The 22,915-nt window shown below is 47.3% G+C and overlaps 1 protein-coding gene across 1 annotated transcript in view; it reads right to left on the reverse strand.

Moving 5' to 3' along the window:
- Positions 1-16,366, reverse strand: part of LOC132577488 (serine/arginine repetitive matrix protein 1-like) — a 37,178-nt gene extending 20,812 nt beyond the window's left edge. The window contains exon 1 of the mRNA XM_060247275.1: positions 15,862-16,366. Coding sequence (XP_060103258.1) covers positions 15,862-16,366 — 505 coding nt within the window. The remainder of the gene's footprint in view (positions 1-15,861) is intronic.
- Between the last annotated feature and the right edge of the window lie 6,549 nt (positions 16,367-22,915).

A 22,915-nucleotide genomic window follows, 5' to 3' on the forward strand; every position in this document is an offset into this window, starting at 1 on the left:
TGCAGTTTGTTTGACATGGATAAAAGATTGGATAATGCTGTTAGATAAAAAACCTTTGTGGTTAGAAGCTCACGGAAATAGATTCGGCTGGCATGCATACATGTACTATGGGAAGAATAAAATGGATGGTTTTTTCTCTCACCACTATGTCAGAAATACATTACTAAATACTTGGATAAAATACAAGAAATACGGGGACGAGAGAAAACCATTATGGATAGTGCCAGCAGAAGTAATAAAAATAACAGCTGATTCTGAAGAAAAAAGAGAAATGTCATATAACCAACTGCTTAAGATTCAAGGAGACAAAATTGAATTAAAAACCTCAGAAGAGCTAAATAACAATTATGATTGGTTTCAAATGCAACAAATTAAAAGTTTGATGGAAAATGACATAAAATCAGAGGGGATTAGACGAGAACAAACAGAACTGGAAAGAGTCCTGTTAGGTGACAATGAAAAATTGATATCAAAAGTATATAAGTTATTATTGAAATGGTCTACAGAAGAAGAAGTAGTAAAGTCTCAAATGGTCAAATGGGCAATTAATGTGAATAGAGAAATACAAATGGAAACATGGGAGCACCTCTGGAAGAACTCAATGAAGATATCAACTTGTCAAAGCATTAAGGAGAACTGTTTTAAAATGATGTATAGGTGGTATATGACTCCGAAAAAATTGGCTAAGATAAGTAAGAAAATGTCGGATAGATGTTGGAAATGTAAAAAACATGAAGGTTCTTTCTTCCATATGTGGTGGACATGTGAAAGAGCGAAAGAATTCTGGAAGATGATACAACAAGAAATCACCAAAATTTTGGGCTATGATTTTAAGAAAATTGCAGAGACGTTTTTACTTGGATTACAATTAGAAAAATACCCAAAAGAAGACAGGACTTTAATTTGGTACCTGTTATCAGCTGCTAGGACTTTGTACGCGCAGCTTTGGAAGCAAGAAAAAATACCAGAGAAATGGGAATGGACCATGAAAGTTTTATCGTGGTGTGAAATGGACAAATTAACCAGAACACTAAGAGACTATGATTTAGAGATATTCAAAAGGGAGTGGAGAAAATTTAAAGGATATATGGAGAAAACTTGGAAAGTAAAGAAATATTGGACATTTTTTTAGTTGTAAGAATATATATACGGAACTTTGAGCAATCAGAAGTGCCTTTAGTATGGATTTGAACTTATAACCTCGGGGAAGTCAACATTGGAGGGAGGGGGGATGGAAATGTCATATGGGTTAATGTGAAAAAAAAAGAAAAAATTAAGAAATAGATAAGCTTTGTAACCATATGCTACCAATAAATTGTTTAAAACTCGAAAAATGAAGAGACGCGCTTCACTCTTCTTTTAACTACTTTTAAGGAAACCAAGTATCACAGACACCAGCCCAAAAGCTTGTTAAAGGCTCATTTGCACAGGATTACCTTTAAGTAAAATAACAACATCTGTGTCATGCTGAGGACCAATGAAACTTACTGCAGCATAAGTTTTGTGAGCGGCAGCTAACTTCATCAGATGCACAAAATGAATGCCTGGCAAGAATTTACACACAAGCAGCAGATGGGGGAAAGGGGTTATTACAAAGGGAGGACAGAAAGTTCAGCTTCCCAGGACAAGGTGTGTGATGTTATGTCAAATGACCAAATCGAAAGAGCAAACAGTCTATTCAGACGAGTGCGGACCATTTCCACCTATTGCTCCGCGTGTCAAAGTATTTCTCTCCCTTTGCTGGCCCCACCTCTCTCCCCCCTCCTGCTCAGTGAGCAAGACTGGAGAGCAAGAGGTCTCTGTGCTTCTAGGAGCCTGCCAGTTTTGACAAACACAGGGCCTGCTGGCCCCACCTCTCTTCCCCCCTCCTGCTCAGTGAGCAAGACTGGAGAGCAAGAGGTCTCTGTGCTTCTAGGAGCCTGCCAGCTTTGACAAGCACAGGGCCTGCTGGCCCCACCTCTCTTCCCCCCTCCTGCTCAGTGAGCAAGACTGGAGAGCAAGAGGTCTCTGTGCTTCTAGGAGCCTGCCAGCTTTGACAAGCACAGGGCCTGCTGGCCTCACCTCTCTCTCCCCTCCTGCTCAGTGAGGTCTCAGTGCTTCTGGCAGCCCATTGACTGCTAGAAGGACCTGGCCTTAGGCTTGATAGTCCCCAGGTCCCAGCAGAAGATCCCTCAGTTTTGTAGGCTCCTACCCACCGCCAGTCAGCTGACCAGCAGGGGGAAGCCCCACCACAACAGCCACCATGTGCCTTTAAAATGTGGCAGGCTTAGAAGAAGCTTGGAAATTGCTTGTGTTTTGGAAGGTGTGTGTGCTTGTAAATCTCAGCAGGACAAAAGCTGCGGGGGGAGGGGGTTAACATGCAAAGCCATGTGTGTCTTCCCGGTGAGTATGTGAAGCATGTGAGAAAGGAAGAGAAGCCAGCACAGTCCCTCTGTTTCTTTGGAGGAAAGCTCCACCCTCTAAACTGCTCACCTTTCATTTTCCTGTGAGTCTAAAGAAGTTGGTTGAAATACAGCAGATGGTTACATGCAGCAACTCCCATGCTTCAGTGAGATTACAAAAGTGTGTGCTTGCAAACTATTTATTTTGACTGATTTGTCAGTGTGTGTGAGTGTTCACTTCATTTAGTGGAAGTGCAGCTGCTGGGGAACAAGGAAATGCAGACTGTGGGGAACTGCACTGCTGTATTTTATTTATTTTAGGGAATGGGAAAGTCTCCTGGCTCCACCCCCAAGTCCCCAGATATTTTCTGAGTTGGACCTGGCAACCCTACCTGAATTTTTTAAAAAAACCCAACCTAAAAAAATCCTGGCTATGCTCCTGAATTGCACAAGATCCACAAGGTCAGTCGACCTGAATAAGCTAGTCCTCAGAATCCATGCAGCAAAACAGCTGAGAGGAAAGCATTAACTTGGGTCTCTCAGACATAGTCTAACACTTTTAACTACTACAACAAACTGGTTCACATACTGGTACTATAAAATAATACCATATTTGTAAACAATGAAAACAGTATTAAAAAAACCCACCATACAGGTACTCCCAAAGAGCTAGAGTTAACCGAGGTTAATTTTGCTCACTGGGTTTCCTTGGTAGTCAGCAAAATTAACCCAAGTGCCTTCTCAAACAACTTGTTCCAAAAGCCAAGGGAAAAAACCACCCTCACTTCATTCCACTAAATTAAATATTCTCATTTTTTTTTTTTTAAAGTATGCATTCATTTCAAATTTGGGAACTAATCAAAACTTATTTTGCTGCAAGAGTGCAAACTGGTAGCCTTCAAGAAAAAAGATAAAGGGAGCATTCAACATAATGACCCTGCACATATTTACAAGTAACAATACTGTAACACTACCATTTCTGCCAAAATGGAATCCTTTAAACAATTTTGAATCACTTGCTTAATAAAGTTAGAAGAAGAAGATGATATTGGATTTATATCCTGCCCTCCACTCCGAAGAGTCTCAGAGCGGCTCACAATCTCCTTTACCTTCCTCCCCCACAACAGACACCCTGTGAGGTAGATGAAGATATTGGATTTATATCCCGCCCTCCACTCCGAAGAGTCTCAGAGCGGCTCACAATCTCCTTTCCCTTCCTCCCCCACAACAGACACCCTGTGAGGTAGATGAAGATATTGGATTTATATCCCGCCCTCCACTCCAAAGAGTCTCAGAGCGGCTCACAATCTCCTTTACCTTCCTCCCCCACAATAGACACCCTGTGAGGTGGGTGGGGCCGAGTGGGCTCTCACAGCAGCTGCCCTTTCAAAGACAACCTCTGCCAGAGCTACGGCTGACCCAAGGCCATTCCAGCAGGTGCAAGTGGAGGAGTGGGGAATCAAACCCGGTTCTCCCAGATAAGAGAGCTCTGGCTGACCCAAGGCCATTCTAGCAGGTGCAAGTGGAGGAGTGGGGAATCAAACCCGGTTCTCCCAGATAAGAGAGCTCTGGCTGACCCAAGGCCATTCTAGCAGGTGCAAGTGGAGGAGTGGGGAATCAAACCCGGTTCTCCCAGATAAGAGTCCGCACACTTAACCACTACACCAAACCAGCTCTCTAATCTAAAATTAGATTAGATTATTCAGACACTGATGTCTCAAACAATTCTAACTAAAAAAGCAATTCTGTAATTCTGTAAAAAAGCAAAACTGTAAATAACTTCTGTAATTCTGTAAAAAAGCAAAACTGTAATAACTTCTGTAAAAAACTTCTGTAATTCTGTAAAAAAGCAAAACTGTAATAACTTCTGCACCTTCCTCAAAGCTGTGTAAATACAGCAGTTCAATTTGCTTTGAGTAAACCTTTAACTCAAATGCATTGCTTTAATAACCTGTTTCTCCTCTGAGGAGCTCACTGCTGGGTACACCTACGTTAATGGTAGAATGCTAAATCACCATGGGTCAGTCACACATACTCAGCCTAACGTACCTCACAGGGTTGTAGTGAAAATAAAACAGAGGAGAGGAGAACGATGTAAGGGCATTTGGAGACCCTCCTGGAAAGAAAGGCAGGATGTCGACAAAGCAAACAAAAGAAACTTTTTCTGTGCTATGGAGCAGATAGTCTCAGAACCTACCAGGGGTGGGGTGATCCTGGATTTAGTCCTAAGTAATGCCCAAGACTTGGTGAGAGATGTAAAAGTGATCGCACCACTTGGGAGCAGTGACTATAATGTTATTGATTTCACCGTTTGTATAACTAGAGAGATGCCCCAAAAGACCAGCACAACCACGTTTAACTTTAAAAGGAGCAAATTCTTTGGGATGAGGAGGCACTTGAAGAGGAAACTGAAAGGAAAGGTAAATACAGTCAAAACCCTTGGGGAAGCTTGGAGGCTATTTAAAACTACAATCCTAGAAGCTCAGATAAAATATATACCACAAGTTAGGAAAGGCACAAACAGGTATAAGAAAAGGCCTGCATGGTTAACAAACAAAGTAATGGAAGCTGTAAAAGGAAAGAAGGACTCCTTTGAGCGGTGGAAAGCTAGTCCAAGTGAGATTAATAAAAGGGAACACAGGCTGTGGCAAATCAAATGCAAGACTATGATTAGGCAGGCAAAAAGGGACTATGAGGAGCATATTGCAAAAAAAACATAAAGACCAACAATAAAAATTTCTTCAAATATATTAGAAGCAGGAAACCAGCCAGGGAGGCAGTGGGGGCCCTTGGATGACCATGGGGTAAAAGGATTACTGAAGGAGGATAGGGAAATGGCTGAGAAGCTGAATGCATTTTTTGCCTCCATCTTCACTGTGGAAGACAAGAAGTGTTTGCCTGCTCCAGAACCACTAATTTTGGAAGGGGTGTTGAAAGACCTGAGTCAGATTGAGGTGACAAGAGAGGAGGTCCTACAACTGATAGACGAATTAAAAACTAATAAGTCACCAGGTCCAGATGGCATACATCCAAGAGTTCTGAAAGAACTCAAAGTTGAACTTGTGGATCTTCTGTCAAAAATATGTAATCTTTCATTGAAATCTGCCTCCGTTTCTGAGGACTGGAAGGTAGCAAATGTCACCCCCATCTTTAAAAAGGGTTCCAGAGGAGATCCGGGAAATTACAGGCCAGTCAGTCTGACTTCAATACCGGGAAAGTTGGTAGAAACCATTATCAAGGACAGAATAGTAGGCACATTGATGAACATGGGTTATTGAGGAAGACTCAGCATGGGTTCTGTAAAGGAAGATCTTGCCTCACTAACTTGTTACATTTCTTTGAGGGGGTAAACAAACATGTGGACAAAGGGGACCCAATAGATGTTGTTTATCTTGACTTCCAGAAAGCTTTTGATAAAGTTCCTCATCAAAGGTTTCTTAGAAGTTCGAGAGTCATGGAGTAAAAGGACAGGTCCTCTTGTGGATCAAAAACTGGCTAATTAATAGGAAGCAAAGAGTGAGTATAAATGGGCAGTCTTTGCAGTGGAGGACGGTAAGCAGTGAGGTGCCACAGGGCTCAGTACTGGGTCCCATGCTCTTTAACTTGTTCATAAATGTTTTGGAGTTGGGAGTGAGCAGTGAAGTGGCTAAGTTTGCAGATGACACTAAATTGTTCAGGGTGGTGAGAACCAGAGAGGATTGTGAGACACTCCAAAGGGATTTGTTGAGGCTGGGTGAGTGGGTGTCAACGTGGCAGATGAGGTTCAAAGTGGCCAAGTGCAAAGTAATGCACATTGGGGCCAAGAATCCCAGCTACAAATACAAGTTGATGGGGTATGAACTGGCAGAGACTGACCAAGAGAGAGATCTTGGGGTTGTGGTAGATAACTCACTGAAAATATCAAGACAGTGTGTGATTGCGATAAAAAAGGCCAACACCATGCTGGGAATTATTAAGAAGGGAACTGAAAACAAATCAGCCACTATCATAATGCCCCTGTATAAATCGATGGTGCGGTCTCATTAATACTGTGTGCAATTCTGGTCACCGCACCTCAAAAAGGATATTATAGCATTGGAAAACGTCCAGAAAAGGGCAACTAGAATAATTAAAGGTTTGGAACACTTTCCCCATGAAGAAAGGTTAAAACGCTTAGGGCTCTTTAGCTTGGAGAAACGTCGACTGAGGGGTGACATGATAGAGGTTTACAAGATAATGCATGGGATGGAGAAAGTAGAGATAGAAATTCTTTTCTCCCTTTCTCACAATACAAGAACTCGTGGGCATTCGATGACATTGCTGAGCAGTCAGGTTAAAACAGATAAAAGGAAGTATTTCTTCACCCAAAGGGTGATTAACATGTGGAATTCACTGCCACAGGAGGTGGTGGCAGCTATAAGCATAGCCAGCTTCAAGAGGGGATTCGATAAAAATATGGAGCAGAGGTCCATCAGTGGCTATTAGCCACAGTGTGTGTGTGTGTATATAAATTTATATAAAAAAAATTTTTGGCCACTGTGTGACACAGAGTGTTGGACTGGATGGGCCATTGGCCTGATCCAACATGGCTTCTCTTACGTTCTTATGTTCTTAAACTTTCTATAATTAATAAAAATACAATTGTTTCTGTTCAATGAATAATCTTCTCCAGCCTTCATCAAACTTCTTTTTATACTAAGAGATAACTTAATGTTATATAGAGTATGCCTCACTACACAAATTATTCAAAGTACGTGAATCACTTCTGCTGCTTATTTCAGCTACAGCTTGCTTTCCAGACTGCTAAATTATTTTAAAGGCAAATGAGACCTACCTTCAATCTATAGTAGCAATGACTGCATTTGCTGACACACGTTTTGAATTAATTTGCTAGAAGCCACACCCAACCATCTGGTTAGCAGTCTGAATGTTAAGAAAACAATTCTACTTCCAACTCTCACAAACTGAGTGGGAACAGAACCATTCCCAAATCTACAGGCATCAGTGAAAGCCAAAGATACCTGAGCACAAGGAATTTACAGTGGCGCAACACTACTGGCACTATGAGCAAAACATCAGCAGAATATTCGCCACTTAGTGGTCAGGCAGTAATTTTTCTCCAGGCCAACCAGGAGAGGGTTTTGTTTTGGGGGTTGTTGGGTGGGGGTTTTTTTGCTATCTTCTGAGCTTGGAGCAGGAGTCGCTAGGGATGTGGGGAGAGGAATTTGTGAATTTCCTGTATTGTGCAGGGGGCTGGACTAGATGACCCTGGAGGTACCTTCAAACTCTATGATTCCATGATTCTATGTGGGAGCGGGGGAAGAGAAACCAGGCAGATGGTAACTGGAATTCTAGGCTTGCTCAGGAAGTGACTTATTTAATTATGACTGTGAGGGGAAGGGAGCACAAGTCAACACACTCCACACGTCAAATGGAGGACCCAAAACCAATGTTCCCCCACTCCCTCCTGTCCGACCCACACATGCAAAAAGGTAAACAGGATTTCAGCTGATCCTGTGGCCAAACTTAAATCACCATTAAGAGAATAAAATCCCTATTTTGGAAACATTTGACATGCATCAAAGACACAAGGCAACAGCCATGTCACGCAGCCTCTGAGTGCAGAGAAATGAAGCATGCACAAGAGTGAGAATGCCTAAGCTTCACACAAAACAAATGCATTGCTTATAACATTTACAAGCAAGCTTGCCAACCTCCAGGTGGGGCCTGGAGATCCTCAGGAATTACAGCTGACTTTCTGGAGCTCCGCTTTCTCAAAGCTCCAGGAATTTCCCAATCCAGACCTAGCAACCATGTTTACTACAGCTATAACATGATAGCTAGGGAAGTGCCTGGGGGATCATATCTTCCCCCAAACTGCAGCCCCATTGACTCCTAGTTTGTTTCCAGGACCAGTTTATCCAGTTAGTTCTGAACTTAACAGCTCTGGACTGGGCTATATGAGGGACCACCAGTGCCCACATGAACTTTCACGTCACTTTAGCTATTCTCTCAGTGTGCTGGCTTTCCAGGAGACGAAGCTGGTGGACATCCAGAAGAGCACATTCCCTGCAGGGGCCCCCAGGCTCTGGAGCACTCCCCTCCCCCAAGGAATACCCTCTTCTAAAGATCATTCAAGGCATTTTTTCCCCTGGAGGCATTTAAAGGGGCCGAGTTATCTCCCTAAAGTTGTCTTGCATTAATGCCTGGCTATTTTGCTTGGTTTTTTTTTTACTTTAGTTATTAATCTATTTATGTTGTTGATACCTGGGGGTCTTTTGCACTGATGCAGTTTTTAAGCTTTTGGTAGTGTGGAATGGGCCTCCAGTATGTTTCCAACTACTTATATTATTTTTATTTTATTCTTGATTTTATTATTTATTTTAACACAACATTCATTACTTTTTGAGTTTTGCTTAAAGTAAGCTGCCCTGCATGCTAAACAGAACGGCAGAGTAATGCCAGTTTAACATTTGCTGAATAATAGAGCTGGAACAGCGCAGGGGTTTTCGGGGTTGTACAGAGTGGTAAAGCTGCAGTACTGCAGTCCTAAGCTCTGCTCACGACCTGAGTTCGATCCTGGCAGAAGCTGGATTCAGGTAGCCGGCTCCAAGTTGACTCAGCCTTCCATCCTTCCGAGGTCGGTAAAATGAGTACCCAGCATGCTGGGGGGAAAGTTTGGATGACTGCGAAAGGCAATGGCAAACCACCCGTAAAAAGTCTGCCGTGAAAACGTTGTGAAAGCAACGTCACCCCAGAGTTGGAAATGACTGGTGCTTGCACAGGGGACCTTTCCTTTTCCTTTTTTACTGGGACCTGGACTACTAAATTCAAATTTCCACTCTACCAAGGAAGCTCTCTGGGTGACCCTGGGCCAACAACACTACCTCACAGGGTCTTGTGGTGAGGAGAAGGCAAGAGAGAATACTATGATAAAGCCACTTTGGGACCCAATCAGGAAGAAAAGCAGGATATAAATAAATAAAAACAAACGCTTTGACTCTCTCACTCACTAAACAGGTTCAGGCCTGGCCTGTAGGCAGAAAAATTTAGGAGGGGGGGCCCAGGGAATAACATTTTAGGTGGAGGGGTGCTGGGGTCCAACATGACATTACACACTTAAAAATAAATAAGGAGAGAGGCAGTGGCAGCAAGGGCGTGGAGAGTGAGGGAGGAGAAAATGGAGCAGAGAGAGCAGGGGAGGAAAAAATGGGGCAGCAAGAGTGGCAGGGAGTGCAGGGGAGGCAAAATGGGGTGGTGAGAGCAGAGGAGGCAAAAACGGGGCAGGGAGAGGAGCGGGGAACATGAAACTGGGGTAGGGAGAGTGGGGGAGGCGAAAACAGAGCAGAAGAGCGACGATGAGAGTGGAGGCAGCAAAAACGGGGCAGCGAGAAGAGAGGGGGAGGCAAAAACAGGCTGGTGAGAAAGGGGCAGCGAGAGCGGCGGTGACCAGTATGTGGTAGCAAGGGCGGGGAGAGCAGCGGCAGCAAGAGCGGCAGGGAAAGGAGGGGCCATACAGATGGAAGGGGGAGTTGGGTGGAGTGGCCTGGCCTCCCCCCCAAGCTATGGGCCTGGTTCAGGCAGTGTTAAGTTGGAAGCAGTACAATAAAGTTTGTCCAGTGGCACCTTTAAGACTGACAAAGTTTAATTCTGGGTATAAGCTTTTGTGTGCATGCACAAAAATTAAGCTTTGTTGGTGCCACTAGACTCAGACTTTGTTTTGTCACTCAACAGGTGTTATTGGGACCCCACCCCCCAATGCCAAGGGACAGGGTAGGTATGTCCTAGCTGCATTCCCACACTTTCTGGGCAAAGGCTGGTGCTGCAGCCTTGCAGGGAATTACAAGGAAGCGCTTTGCTACTTCATGATTGGCGACTGGCAGCAGATTCATCAGCAACACTCTGAGAGTGGTAGCACGACCACGGGAACACCTTGGGATCCATTTTTTCTGCTTTACTATAAAACGCATACATTATAAGTCAAACTAGTTTATCAGTATTGTAACTCTGAAATTAAAGTTTAAGAAACTGTCGTCCATATGGAAAGAAGCATCTGATATCCAGTGAATTTGGATAAGTATTATGCTTACCCAGAAGATTATGAACGGGCAACTTTCAGCAAACAGTTTTAAACAAACAGCTAAAGTAAAGCAATACTGTTAGTTTTTAACTGAAATACAGACTTCAGAGAGCTATACGTGGGTCAGACAATTAAACTGCAATTAGAAAATCAGATTTCACTTCCATTCATCTTTCAAGATCATTCTTTGGAATTCTGCAATGAGCACTTACATGAATGTGAACCCTGAGAGAAAGAGAGAACAGTGCCCAGGATCACTGTTATGTACAAAAGCATCCAACTGTTCTCTTTCATCTTAGAGCATACGAAAAAGAAACTAGCAACTGTTATATAATCTAGATGCAATTTTTAAACATTATTTTCTTTAAAGGGTTCTTCATACATCGACCAAGAAATAAAACTGGAAACCCAAACAGAACGATGTGACACAATAATTCCACTGCTCACAGTTCTCAGTGCTTTTTATTCCAGTGTCTTGTCAAAATGCCTTGAAGCAAATGTTTCAAGCTGTCCTCCAACTGCTAATACCATTACAGGATAATTGCTACTGCAGCCATTGTACCAAAACATGACGCAACAAACATAAAGATTTCTCTGTTCTCAAACTCCTTTCCCTGACAATTAGCCCTAATTGTAAACCTGAGTTTGAGACTTTTATAAAAGCCCTAAGTGGTTTAGAAGTCACAGAGAGAGAATGGGAGCAGATCCAATAATTGCTTCAATGCTCTGTGTCTGTGTATATAAAGTGCCATTGAGTCACAGGTGACTTACGGCAACTCCATAGCATTTTCAAGGCAAGATAACTAACAGAGGGGGTTTGCCATTAACTTTCTCAGCATAGCAACCCTGAAATTCCCTAGTGGTTTCCCATCTAAATATTAACCAGGGACAACCCTGATTAGCTTCAAAGACCTGACAAAATTGGGCTAACCTGGGCTATGCAGGCCTGGGCGCAAGGTTCTCTAGCTGTAAATATTACTCTTAATTTAAAAGTAGTAATGACAAACCTTGCTTATAAAGCCACATGTGCATTGTACTATATGTAACACAACACAACTCAATGTGTGTTTTCCTGCACAACTACGTCCAAAACACATGTGACACCAAAGCTGTTCCACTGTCATTGGATCTTTTTTCTTTCTTAACTTACAACTTGAGGATGAAAAATGAACTTTAGGATATGCACTCATCCATATTCTCCACTTGTACCTCAATATCAGAAGCAGCTTCTTCTCACATGTAGATACAACATTAATATATTTTGAACAGCTGTGGAGTCAGGGCTAATTTTTCAAACCTGCCTAAAATTAGACTCCCAAAAATAACTGACCGCCTTTGCCAACGTGCCTAATAACAAACTTCACAAGCTAACTTTATGAACCAGAGCCGATACGTACTGCAAGACGCCAAGAATGGTATAGCAGCAAGCATTGCAAAACCCAGACGCTTGCAAAACTCAATTGCTCACAATTCTTGACAGCACCCAACTTGGAAAAACTACGTAATTTGAGAAAGCAAAACACAGCAGAGCCAATCAGAAAGCTCCAGGCAGTCAAGACTTCCTTGCTGTCACAAGCCAGGGAGAAACCTTCCTGGTAGCGGACAGAAGTCAGTCTCTTATGTTTTCAGAAGTATCTATGACTGCCAGATGTTCTTAAAATAAAAGAACACAAACCTCTGCAGAAAACAGATAATCCTCCAACTCTACTTATCCACCTCCCTGGCATATTTCAATTTTTAAAGCAGAAACACAAAGTAGCAAAAAAATCAACTCAAGACATCTCCGCCCCGCGCACACACACATAAATTCTCACAAACTGCCATCCAAATCTTAATTTCTAACAGGCAAAGATGCCAAGAGGTCTGTGCCTTATATGGACAGCTACCTAGAATGCCTTCCCCAAAGGCTCACTCAGCCCTGGCACCTATTTGAAATGGTTTGTAACATATGGCCAGATTGAAGCACCCCTCCAGGTTTCCCTCTTCCACCAAGTGAATGCGGAGAACATATTCACATCACAAACTGCAGGAGTGGGGGAGCGGGGGCACAGTGTAGTATTTCCTGATGAGTTTTTCCACCAGGTTAAACGCTGAATTTCTCCTCTTCCATCCATGATACATGGAGAGGAGGGAGTAGTGAGAAAAAAATACATGTCCACGATCTTTACAGAAAATTACAGAAGGGGAAAGGGCAATGGATTTCTGTTTTCCCACTGCATCTGAGGACACAAGTTCTGTCACACTGGAATAAACATTAGACTGAGATAGGCTGCTGTCTTAGTCTCTCTATAGCAGCAAAAAAGAGGAAGAGTCATAGTGACTCACGAAAGCGCCTACCCTGCCACAAATTTTGTTAGTCTTTGCTACTGGGCTTTTCCTCTTTTCTACTGGAATAAATATCGTTAGCCTTTCATGTAAAATCAGATTTCTGTTTTCATTCTGCTACAACCGACAACAGCCTCTTCCTGATCTTTCTACACAAATTTGTCCCCATCCCTGAAATTCAACTGTCTCTTCTACCCCATGACATTTGGGGGGAGGGATTCAGGGAGGGATCCTGGCTCAGTGGGACAGCCTCTGCTTGGTCAGAGAGTTGGGGAGAGCCCCTGCCAGTACTATTCTGTCAAGTGGGGCAAAATATATATATACTCAGCGCAATCCTCAGCAAAGTTCCTCCCTTCAAACTCTGTTGACTTCAGCGGATTTAGACTGGAATAACTTTATATAGGATTAGAACAGAGGTGGGCAAACTGTGGCTCGGGAGTCACATGTGGCTCTTTCACAAATATTGTGTGGCTTTCAAAGCACCCATCGCCCTGTTGGCCAGCTTCAAGCAGGCATTTGTCTCTAAATCACTTCTCCAAGCCAAACCAGCCAGCAGCTTGGAAAATGCGTTTAAAGTTGCTTTCTTTCTACCTCCCCCTTCCTCCCTCTCCACTATTTGCCTTCCTCCCTCCCTCCCTGTCTCGCGGCTCTCAAACATCTGATGTTCATGCCTTGTGGCTCTCAAACATCTGACATTTATTCTATGTGGCTCTTACACTAAACAAGTTTGGTCACCCCTGGAGTAGAACGTCTGAGCGCAGGGGCACCTTTTAAGGCCGACAAAGCTTTACTCTGGGCATACGCTTCCATGTGCATGCAAACTTCAAAGTGTATACCCACTTGAAAGCTTATACCCAGAACAAAACTTTGTTGGCCTTAAAGCTGCCCTTAGACTCAGATGTTGCTCTGCTGCTTCAGATCAACACAACAATCTCTCCGCCCTCCCCTTCCAAATCTATATGGGACTGTAACAAGTGTCCTTATTCTTATTTTGCAGGCACTTGAACACAGGAAGCTGCCTCCCACTGCACCAGCCCCTGGGCCCATCAAGATCAGCACTGTCTGTTTACCGGGGCTGGCAGGAGCTCTCCAGGGTCTCAGGCAGAGAGTGGTCATTTCCCATCCCCTCCTGGCTAGTCCTTCCCCTGGAGATGCCCCGGACTGAACCGGGGCCCCTCTTCTTCTGCCCCTGAGCCAAGGCCCCTCCCGGGCACTCTGCGTATGCTCAGGGGCCCCTTCCCCAATGGCACGCCCTCTGCATGCGCTCAGGACCACTTTCCTTCCATGTCTAGGGAGAAGGAAGCAGATGACAGCCAGTCGCTCGGGAGCCTGATAGGAGTCCTCCGGGGGCCTGATTTGGCCCCGGTCTACTGGGGCTGGCAGGACCTCTCCAGGGTCTTTCCCATCCCCTCCCAGGCCCTCTGCGTATGCTCAGGGGCCCCTTCCCCAGCAGCACGCCCTCTGCACATGTTCAGGAGCCCTTCCCTTCCATGCCTAGGGAGAAGAAAGTAGATGACAGCCAGTCGTTCGGGAGCCTGATAGGAGTCCTCCGGGGGCCTGATTTGGCCCCCAACCTCCACGTTAGACACCCCTGGTCTACTGGGGCTGGCAAGGGCTCTCCAGGGTCTTTCCCATCCCCTCCCAGGCACTCTGCATATGCTCAGGGGCCCCTTCCTCAGCGGCACGCCCTCTGCACGTGCTCAGGAGCCCTTCCCTTCCACGCCTAGGGAGAAGAAGGCAGATGACAGCCAGTCGTTCGGGAGCCTGATAGGAGCCCTCCGGGGGCCTGATTCAGCCCCCAACCTGCATGTTTGACACCCCTGGTCTACACCCCAAGGTCTTTCCCATCCCCTCCCAGGCACTCTGCACGTGCTCAGGAGCCCTTCCCTTCCATGCCTAGGGAGAAGAAAGCAGATGACAGCCAGTCACTGGGGAGCCTGATTTGGCCCCCAACCCGCATGTCTGACACCCCCGGTCTACTGGGGCTGGCAGGAGCTCCCCAGGGTCTTCCCCCTCCCCTCCCGGCCCTCTGCACATGCTCAGCCCTCTGCACGTGCTCAGAAGCCCTTCCCTTCCACGCCTAGGGAGAAGAAAGCAGAGGACAGCCAGTCACTGGGGAGCATGATTTGGCCCCCAACCCGCATGTTTGACACCCCTGGTCTACACCCCAAGGTCTTTCCCATCCCCTCCCAGGCACTCTGCACGTGCTCAGGAGCCCTTCCCTTCCACGCCTAGGGAGAAGAAAGCAGATGACAGCCAGTCACTGGGGAGCCTGATTTGGCCCCCAACCCGCATGTCTGACACCCCCGGTCTACTGGGGCTGGCAGGAGCTCTCCAGGGTCATCCCCCTCCCCTCCCAGGCCCTCTGCACATGCTCAGGAGCCCTTCCCTTCCATGCCTAGGAAGAAGAAAGCAGATGACAGCCAGACGCTGGGGAGCCTGATTTAGCCCCCAACCCGCATGTCTGACACCCCCGGCCCACTGGGGCTGGCAGGAGCTCTCCAAGGTCTTTCCCATCCCCTCCCAGGCACTCTGCACGTGCTCAGGAGCCCTTCCCTTCCATGCCTAGGGAGAAGAAAGCAGATGACAGCCAGACGCTCGGGAGCCTGATAGGAGTCCTCCGGGGGCCTAATTCAGCCCCCAACCTGCATGTTTGACACCCCTGGTCTACTGGGGCTGGCAGGAGCTCTCCAAGGTCTTTCCCATCCCCTCCCAGGCACTCTGCACGTGCTCAGGAGCCCTTCCCTTCCATGCCTAGGGAGAAGAAAGCAGATGACATCCAGTCGCTGGGGAGCCTGATTTTGCCCCCAACCCGCATGTCTGACACCCCCGGACCACTGGGGCTGGCAGGAGCTCTCCAGGGTCTCCCCCCTCCCCTCCCGGGCCCTCTGCACGTGCTCAGGAGCCCTTCCCTTCCATGCCTAGGAAGAAGAAAGCAGATGACATCCAGTCACTGGGGAGCCTGATTCGGCCCCCAACCCGCATGTTTGACACCCCCGGTCCACTGGGGCTGGCAGGAGCTCTCCAGGGTCTCCCCCCTCCCCTCCCAGGCCCTCTGCACGTGCTCAGGAGCCCTTCCCTTCCCTCCTTCCCCACCTGCGGGCCCGCTGCGCTGCTTGAGGTGGCGGAGGCGGTCGCTCTCGTAGAAGCCGAGGGTCTCTGCGCGGTGGGGCTGGTGGGCGGGCGAGGGCGGCGGCGGGGCGGGCGAGGGCGAGCGGGGCGGCCTGGCCGGGGAGGGCTGCCGGGCCCGGGGCTCTGCTCCCGTGCAGCTGCTGCGCCGCTTCTCGCCGTCGGGCTGGAGGAGCGCGTGTTCCGCCGAGGGGGCCCCGCGCCGCCCGCCCTCCGCAGCGGCAGAGCCAGTGGCGGCGGCGGCAGCGTCGGCCACTCCGGCCATCTTCACGCGCGCGGCCGCCGCGAACTCCGCTCCTCGCGCCGGCGGCGGCGGCTGTTGTTGCTGCTCCGGCGGCGGCGGCGGCGACTGCTGAGGCTGAGGCGACCCGCCGCGCCCAGGCTCCGCGTCATCTCCGTGCGACAAGGAGCCGACCAGCCGGGCCCACCTATCGAGCGCGCGGGAACTGCGAGCAGCGCTCTTGCCGGCCATCTTGCGAGGCGCGGCGTTGCCATAGCAACCCGGCCTAGCGCCCGCCGTCGCGCCCGCCCGCCTCGCGCTCTCGCAGTCCCGCCGGCCGGAAAAAGAAACGCTTCGCGACGGCAGGCATCAAAAGGAGCCCAGCCCGCCGCCGCCAGCAGCCGACGCTCGAAAAGACGCACGAGCCGCGCCCGGCCCGCCTTTATAGCCCCGCCAGCCCCCGGCGTCAGCTGTTTCCCCTCCGCGTCCCTCGCTGCCTTCGCCAGCCCGCCTCGTCACACGATGGAGGCTCGAACGAAGAGGGGAATGGTTGCATAGGCCAGTTTTGCGTCCATAGATGCACTTGGCACGGCTTTGGTCGTTTCTCTCCAACCGCCTGCTTCTTGGGGATGGACGCAGCCGCGGGGTGGTTAACCTCCCGGAATTACGCCTGATCTCCAGACAAGTTAGGCTTCCCAATCCCCAGGTCCCAGCGGGGGATCCCCTGGTTTTACAGGCTTCCCCCCCCCTCCCGCAGCCAGCTGGCCGGCGGGGGAAGCCCCACCCCCACAGCCATCATGCACCTCCGATTCCCATAGGGAATGATGGGGAATTGATCCACGAGTGTCAGGGGCTCTGGGGGGCTGTTTTTTGAGGTAGAGGTGCCAAATTTTCTGTATAGCATCTACTGCCTCTCCCCAAAATACCTCCCAAGTTTCAAAAGGATTGGACCAGGGGGTCCAATTCTACGAGCCCCAAAAGAAGGTGCCCCTATCCTTCACTATTTCCTATGGAAGGAAGGCATTGAAAAGGTGTGCCGTCCCTTTAAATGTGATGGCCAGAACTCCCTTGGAGTTCATTTATGCTTGCCACACCCTTGCTCCTGGCTCCGCCCCCAATGTCTCCTGGCTCCACCCCCAAAGTCCCCAGATATTTCTTGAATTGGACTTGGCAACCCTAAGACAAGTTGGCAACCCTTTTGAGGAGAAGATATTGGCTTTATATCCCGCCCTGTCCTCTGAATCTCAGAGAGGTTCACAGTCTCCTTTCCCTCCACCCGCCCCCCCCCCAGCAGACACCCTTTGAGGTATAATCTTTGTAATTTGAATGGACACCTTGTGGGGCTCGCTCTGGCAGCTGTGCACGTGGATGGGATAAGAGTCGCCATGTGCAGATTTGGAGATGGTTGCAGGTGGCACCACAGCAAGGTGGCATTTGGGGAGGGCAGTGAGCCCTTCTGGGGTATGATGCCGCTCGCTGTGCTGGCAAGACAAAAGGACAACCCCACCACCTTATGCAAGGGATGGAGAAGGTAGAGAAAGAAGTGCTTTTCTCCCTTTCTCGCAACACAAGGACTCGTGGGCATTCGATGAAATTGCTGAGCAGTCGGGTTAGAACGGATAAGAGGAGGTACTTCTTCACCCAAAGGATGATTAACACGTGCAATTAACTGCCACAGGAGGTGGTGGCGGCTACAAGCATAGCCAGCTTCAAGTGGGGACTGGATAAACATGGAGCAGAGGTTCATCAGTGGCTATTAGCCACAGGGTATAGATAGAACTCTTTGTCTGGGGCAGTGATGCTCTGTATTCTTGGTGCTGGAGGGGGGAAACAGTGGGAGGGCTTCTAATGTCCTGGCCCCACTGATGAACCTTCTGATGGCACCTGGGGTTTTTTTGGTCACTGTGACACAGAGCGTTGGACTGGATGGACCATTGGCCTGATCCAACATGGCTTCTCTTATGTCCAGCTTCTCCCCTCCCTCTGAGTTCCCTTCTTACCACCAACATTCAGATTTTAAATTGCCCACCCCATTCCACTCACTTCCTCCTTTTTCTCCCACATTACATCACTTGTAGGCTTCTAGGTGATTGTGTTCTGCATTCAGCTTTCACACTGCAGAAAGAAACTTTTCTCTGTCAGGATCCTTCCATGTGATAATTACACATTTAGCTTTTGATGTGTGTGACTGCGAGATACGACAACAGTGTGTGATGTTACTTCTGGGAAAAACCTAGGATGTCATGCTTAGGAATCACCTTTGGGTGTTTTTTTTAACCTTTGGGGGGTTTTTTAATGGTTGTGCCAGTAAAGCTGACTGCTGCCTAGTTCCACTCAGCCAAAAAAAGCTCTCGAAATCTTCATGTGTTTCTTAAAGTAAGGAGAAAAATCTCCAAAGACCCATAGGAGGACACCTGCCTACTACAGTCACTCCCCTCTCTCTGTTTCCAGGCATCTCGTGTCCTTATAGATGTGCCATTTGCAGGTTATAGTGAGCAAACTCCCAAGTAATAGTTCCCATCCCCAACCCACATTCACTAGAATGGTGGGAGGAAAATGAGACATCCCTCGAAATGACACTTCTAGGTGAAAATGCAGAAGTGGTGTCACTAGATTGAGGGGCGCTCTAGGAAGTTTACAAATCTCTGTGATGCATACCACGCCATGTTTTTCTTCATTTTGGTTCCTCTGCTTCACTGAGCAGCACTGGAAGACCCTGGGGGACCCTGAGCAGCACTGGATGATTAGCCAGAGCCTGGGTGCAGAAGGTATGTACATTTTGCCATCAATTCACGCCTGACATATGCCATCCCGTAGGGTTTTCAAGGCAAAAGATGTTCAGAGGTAGTTTACCATTGCCTGTTTTTACATCACAACTCTGGTATTTCTTGGAGGTCTCCCACTCAAATATTAGAAAATCTGGCAAGCTCAGGCTAGCCTAAGGTATCCAGGACAGAGTCCTGCTGGAGCCTGGTGAAAAGACACCACTCACACCTATTGCTTCCAGGGAAAATGTCACTTTTAGGGAATTGCCAGTGGAAAGAAATATCTGGGAATCACCAGAAACTAAACAGTTTTACAGTAGAGTCGCTGGTGATTCCTAAGCATGACATCCTAGGTTTTTCCCAGAAGTAACATCACACACTGTTGTCCTATCTTGCAGTCACATACATCAAAAGTTAAATGTGAAATTATCACATGGAAGGATCCTGACAGACTAGTTTCTTTCTGCAGTGTGAAAGCTGAATGCAGAAGCAACACAGGTCAAAGCAGCCATGGAGTACCAGTATCTTAGGGAGCAGCACTGGGGTACGAAGTGTTTAACCCTTGCCCCCCCCCCTTATCCTATTCCAAAATCCTGCTCCAGTCTCCTCCATCACAGATCATCTTTGTCTTGGGGAACTTGGGCCTGATTCCTGTGCCCATTTGCCGTCTTAGCTCACTCTGTTCATTTCTGGGGATGGGCCTCCTTCAGCCATCCTCTGGGCATAAACAATTATTCAGTGTTTCTGAACTGGAAGGGACAAAATAGAAGCCACTCACAATTAGGTCCTTACCTGGCAGGTAGGCAAACCATCCTGTCTAGCAACCACTGTCCCCTGCTGCTTCTCAGTAGAGCTGCAGGAAGGAATTCATTTCCCTCCAAGGAAACTGGAATCACTCCAGCAGTACAACATCAGGTCTGGTGTGAACCCAGAAGTGACATCATTGTATCCATACAAAACTATTTTATTTCCACTGAACACATAAGAGTTTTTAATGGAATTCTGGAGCATTATTTGACTCAATAACTTACCTTTCAGGTTTGCTTGGAAATGACATCATTGCATCAGAGGAATGCCAGTTTGCATGTCCCCACCCCCAAGTAGCTCCCACCAGTTGCCAGCACTGGGCAGGCATCCCTACCAATCAGTCTTGTGGTTGACAGGTTGTTCCAACCTTGACAGAGCCATTGCCAGAAGGGCAGGTATGCTGTGAGGTTCAATGAAGGGCAGGCCTTATGCTAGGAATGGAAGCATATGTGGCTCTTGGTTTATGGTGACTGAGAATGCTGCTCTCATGGAGTTGCAGTTTGAATATCACTGGTATAGCGACAGCTTTTAATTCAAGGGGAAATTTTCTCTGGCATTAGAACCCTGGGAAACATTGATTTAGGAAACACAAAGAAGAAGAAGATATTGGATTTATATCCCGCCCTCCACTCCGAAGAGTCTCAGAGCGGCTCACAATCTCCTTTACCTTCCTCCCCCACACAGACACCCTGTGAGGTGGGTGGGGCTGGAGAGGGCTCTCACAGCAGCTGCCCTTTCAAGGACAACCTCTGCCAGAGCTATGGCTGACCCAAGGCCATGCTAGCAGGTGCAAGTGGAGGAGTGGGGAATCAAACCCGGTTCTCCCAGATAAGAGTCCGCACACTTAACCACTACACCAACTGGCTCTCCAACTAGCTACACCAAAGAGCTAATATGGATCACCAGTGGCACCTTTAAGACCCACACAATCCATTCTGGGTACAATAAAATTTTGCTGGTCTTAAAGGTGCCACTGGACTCAAAAACTTTGTTCTGTTGGTTCAGACCAACACAGCTATCCACCTGAATCGAATCTTGATTGCACTAAGATTAGTTATGGTGCATATTCATAGTGCAAATGCTTTGTTCCTTTTTCTCATGTATTGCTATTATTGCTATATTATTTTGTCTAAAAGCCTAGGTTCTATGTAGGCTTCCTTGAAGAAATGAAATGAAAGATATTATGCATAGTTACTCCAGTCTAAGTCCATCAAAATATACCGGCTGGAGTGACTTCACACAGGGCTGCACTGCTTGCAACCTGTATACCCTCTTCTTGAGGCCCATTGCAACAAAAGGCGATGGAAAGGGTAGAATGCCTGTCCATTTAACTTGTGGTCCATCAAGCTGAATGTAGTTCATCGGTTATGGATGTCCTTCCATCAGAGTCCCAGCATGCCTCCTGGTTTTGCTGACAGCCTATAACTGTAAGGGGAGCCCTGTGGCACAGAGTGTTAAAGCTGCAGTACTGCAATCCCAAGTTCTGCTCACAACCTGAGTTCGATCCCCGGTGGTAGCTGGGTTTTCAGGTAGCCAGCTTGAGGTTGACTCAGCCTTCCATCCTTCCGAGGTCGGTCAAATGAGTATTGGGGGGAAAGTGCAGATGACTGGGGAAGGCAATGGCAAACCACTCCGTAAAAAAAAAAAGTCTGCCGTGAAAATGTTGTGCAAGCAACGTCACCCCAGAGTCGGAAACGACTGGTGCTTGCACAGGGGACCTTTCCTGTAACTGTAAGGGACACCATACACGGTTGATGTTCTCAGTATGACTTCAGGAGTCACAAGTTGGGTTGCAGCCTGCCAAGCAGAGCTGCCATTTGTTTTGCTGGGGCTTGTGCAGGAATCAGTTTGGTGTAGAGCCAGTTTGTTGTAGTGGTTAAGTGTGCGGACTCTTATGTGGGAGAACTGGGTTCTCCACTCCTCCACTTGCAGCTGCTGGAATGGCCTAGGTTAGTCAGTCATAGCTCTGGCAGAGGTTGTCCTTGAAAGGGCAGCTGCTGCAAGAGTTCTCTCAGCACCCCACCCACCTCACAGGGTGTCTGTTGTGGGGGAGGAAGATAAAGGAGATTGCGAGCCACTCTGAAATTCAGAGTGGAGGGCAGAATATAAATCCAATATCTTCATCATCATCATCACACCCTTTGTCTTTTCAGGTCAGATTCACATTTTTATTTGTAGCAACATTGTTCTGACGGTGCAATTTCTGTCCATTTCTAATTAGCAGTATTCCATGTGTCAAGCATGCAGGTTCAATGACGAGTCGAAGTTGATATAAAGACTACGTTTATTGATAGACCGCTACTTTGGTAACAGGTTCTTGAGAGTAAATGCTGACAATACATTGATACAATACTTTTAAGGCCTACTTCAAAGGGATTCCAAGGGATGGGGTTGCGGGGTAGCATTTACACATAAACTATCATAAATGTCTATGTTCCCATAGTGTTATCAGGTCTGCGTCCTTGCTTTCCCCAGATGGCTCTCATTCCCTTACAGGAATGTATGGGAAGGTGCTGATTACTTGGTTTCAGTTCTCACTACTTCTAATTATAAGCCATAAAGCAGGAGTGGGGGGAGAGGGAAAGAATAACAAGCTAGTAAAGTTGGATCCTCCATGATGCTTCACAGACCAGGTTAGGCAGGACCCTAAAACAATCAATTATCAATGGAATTTTACCATGCTTGACACCAGGCACATTTCTGCTGATGAGACCCGATGCAGTGGGACGTGTCCACTGCTGTTCCTTCAGCCCTAGTAGAGCGTATCGGAAGCACTTATGCAAAATGTCCAGACCTTTTTCCAAGGGATAACTCTCATTGTCCTGCCTTTGTGTCAGATGCCTTGTAAGGCATGATCTTATCCACTCCTCAGCTGCATTTTCAGGGTGCCAAATGTTGCCCTCCCCCCCCCCAGCTGTTTGTTTCCATAATCTCCAATCAATTACAAAATCAAAGCATTCTGGGAAAGAGAACTGAACATAAAGGCTGGACAGATGTTCTTCCTTCCTTTGAACAGAGGTGTTGAAGAAAGAGTTATTACATGCAATTGTGTGGCCAGCAGAACAGCCTTCAAACCTCACTGGGATCCTTCCTGAAAGACTTTGGGAGCCACCATGCTACAAGATTGGCCCTGCTCCCATTTTCAAAGGATGGAATGTTCCATGCTATGGGCAAACTGTGCCCTGGGTCAGCTTGGGGAGGGAACACAAAGATCCAACCATGGGGAGAA

Source organism: Heteronotia binoei, chromosome 9, assembly GCF_032191835.1.
Source record: "Heteronotia binoei isolate CCM8104 ecotype False Entrance Well chromosome 9, APGP_CSIRO_Hbin_v1, whole genome shotgun sequence".
Lineage (NCBI taxonomy): Eukaryota > Metazoa > Chordata > Lepidosauria > Squamata > Gekkonidae > Heteronotia > Heteronotia binoei.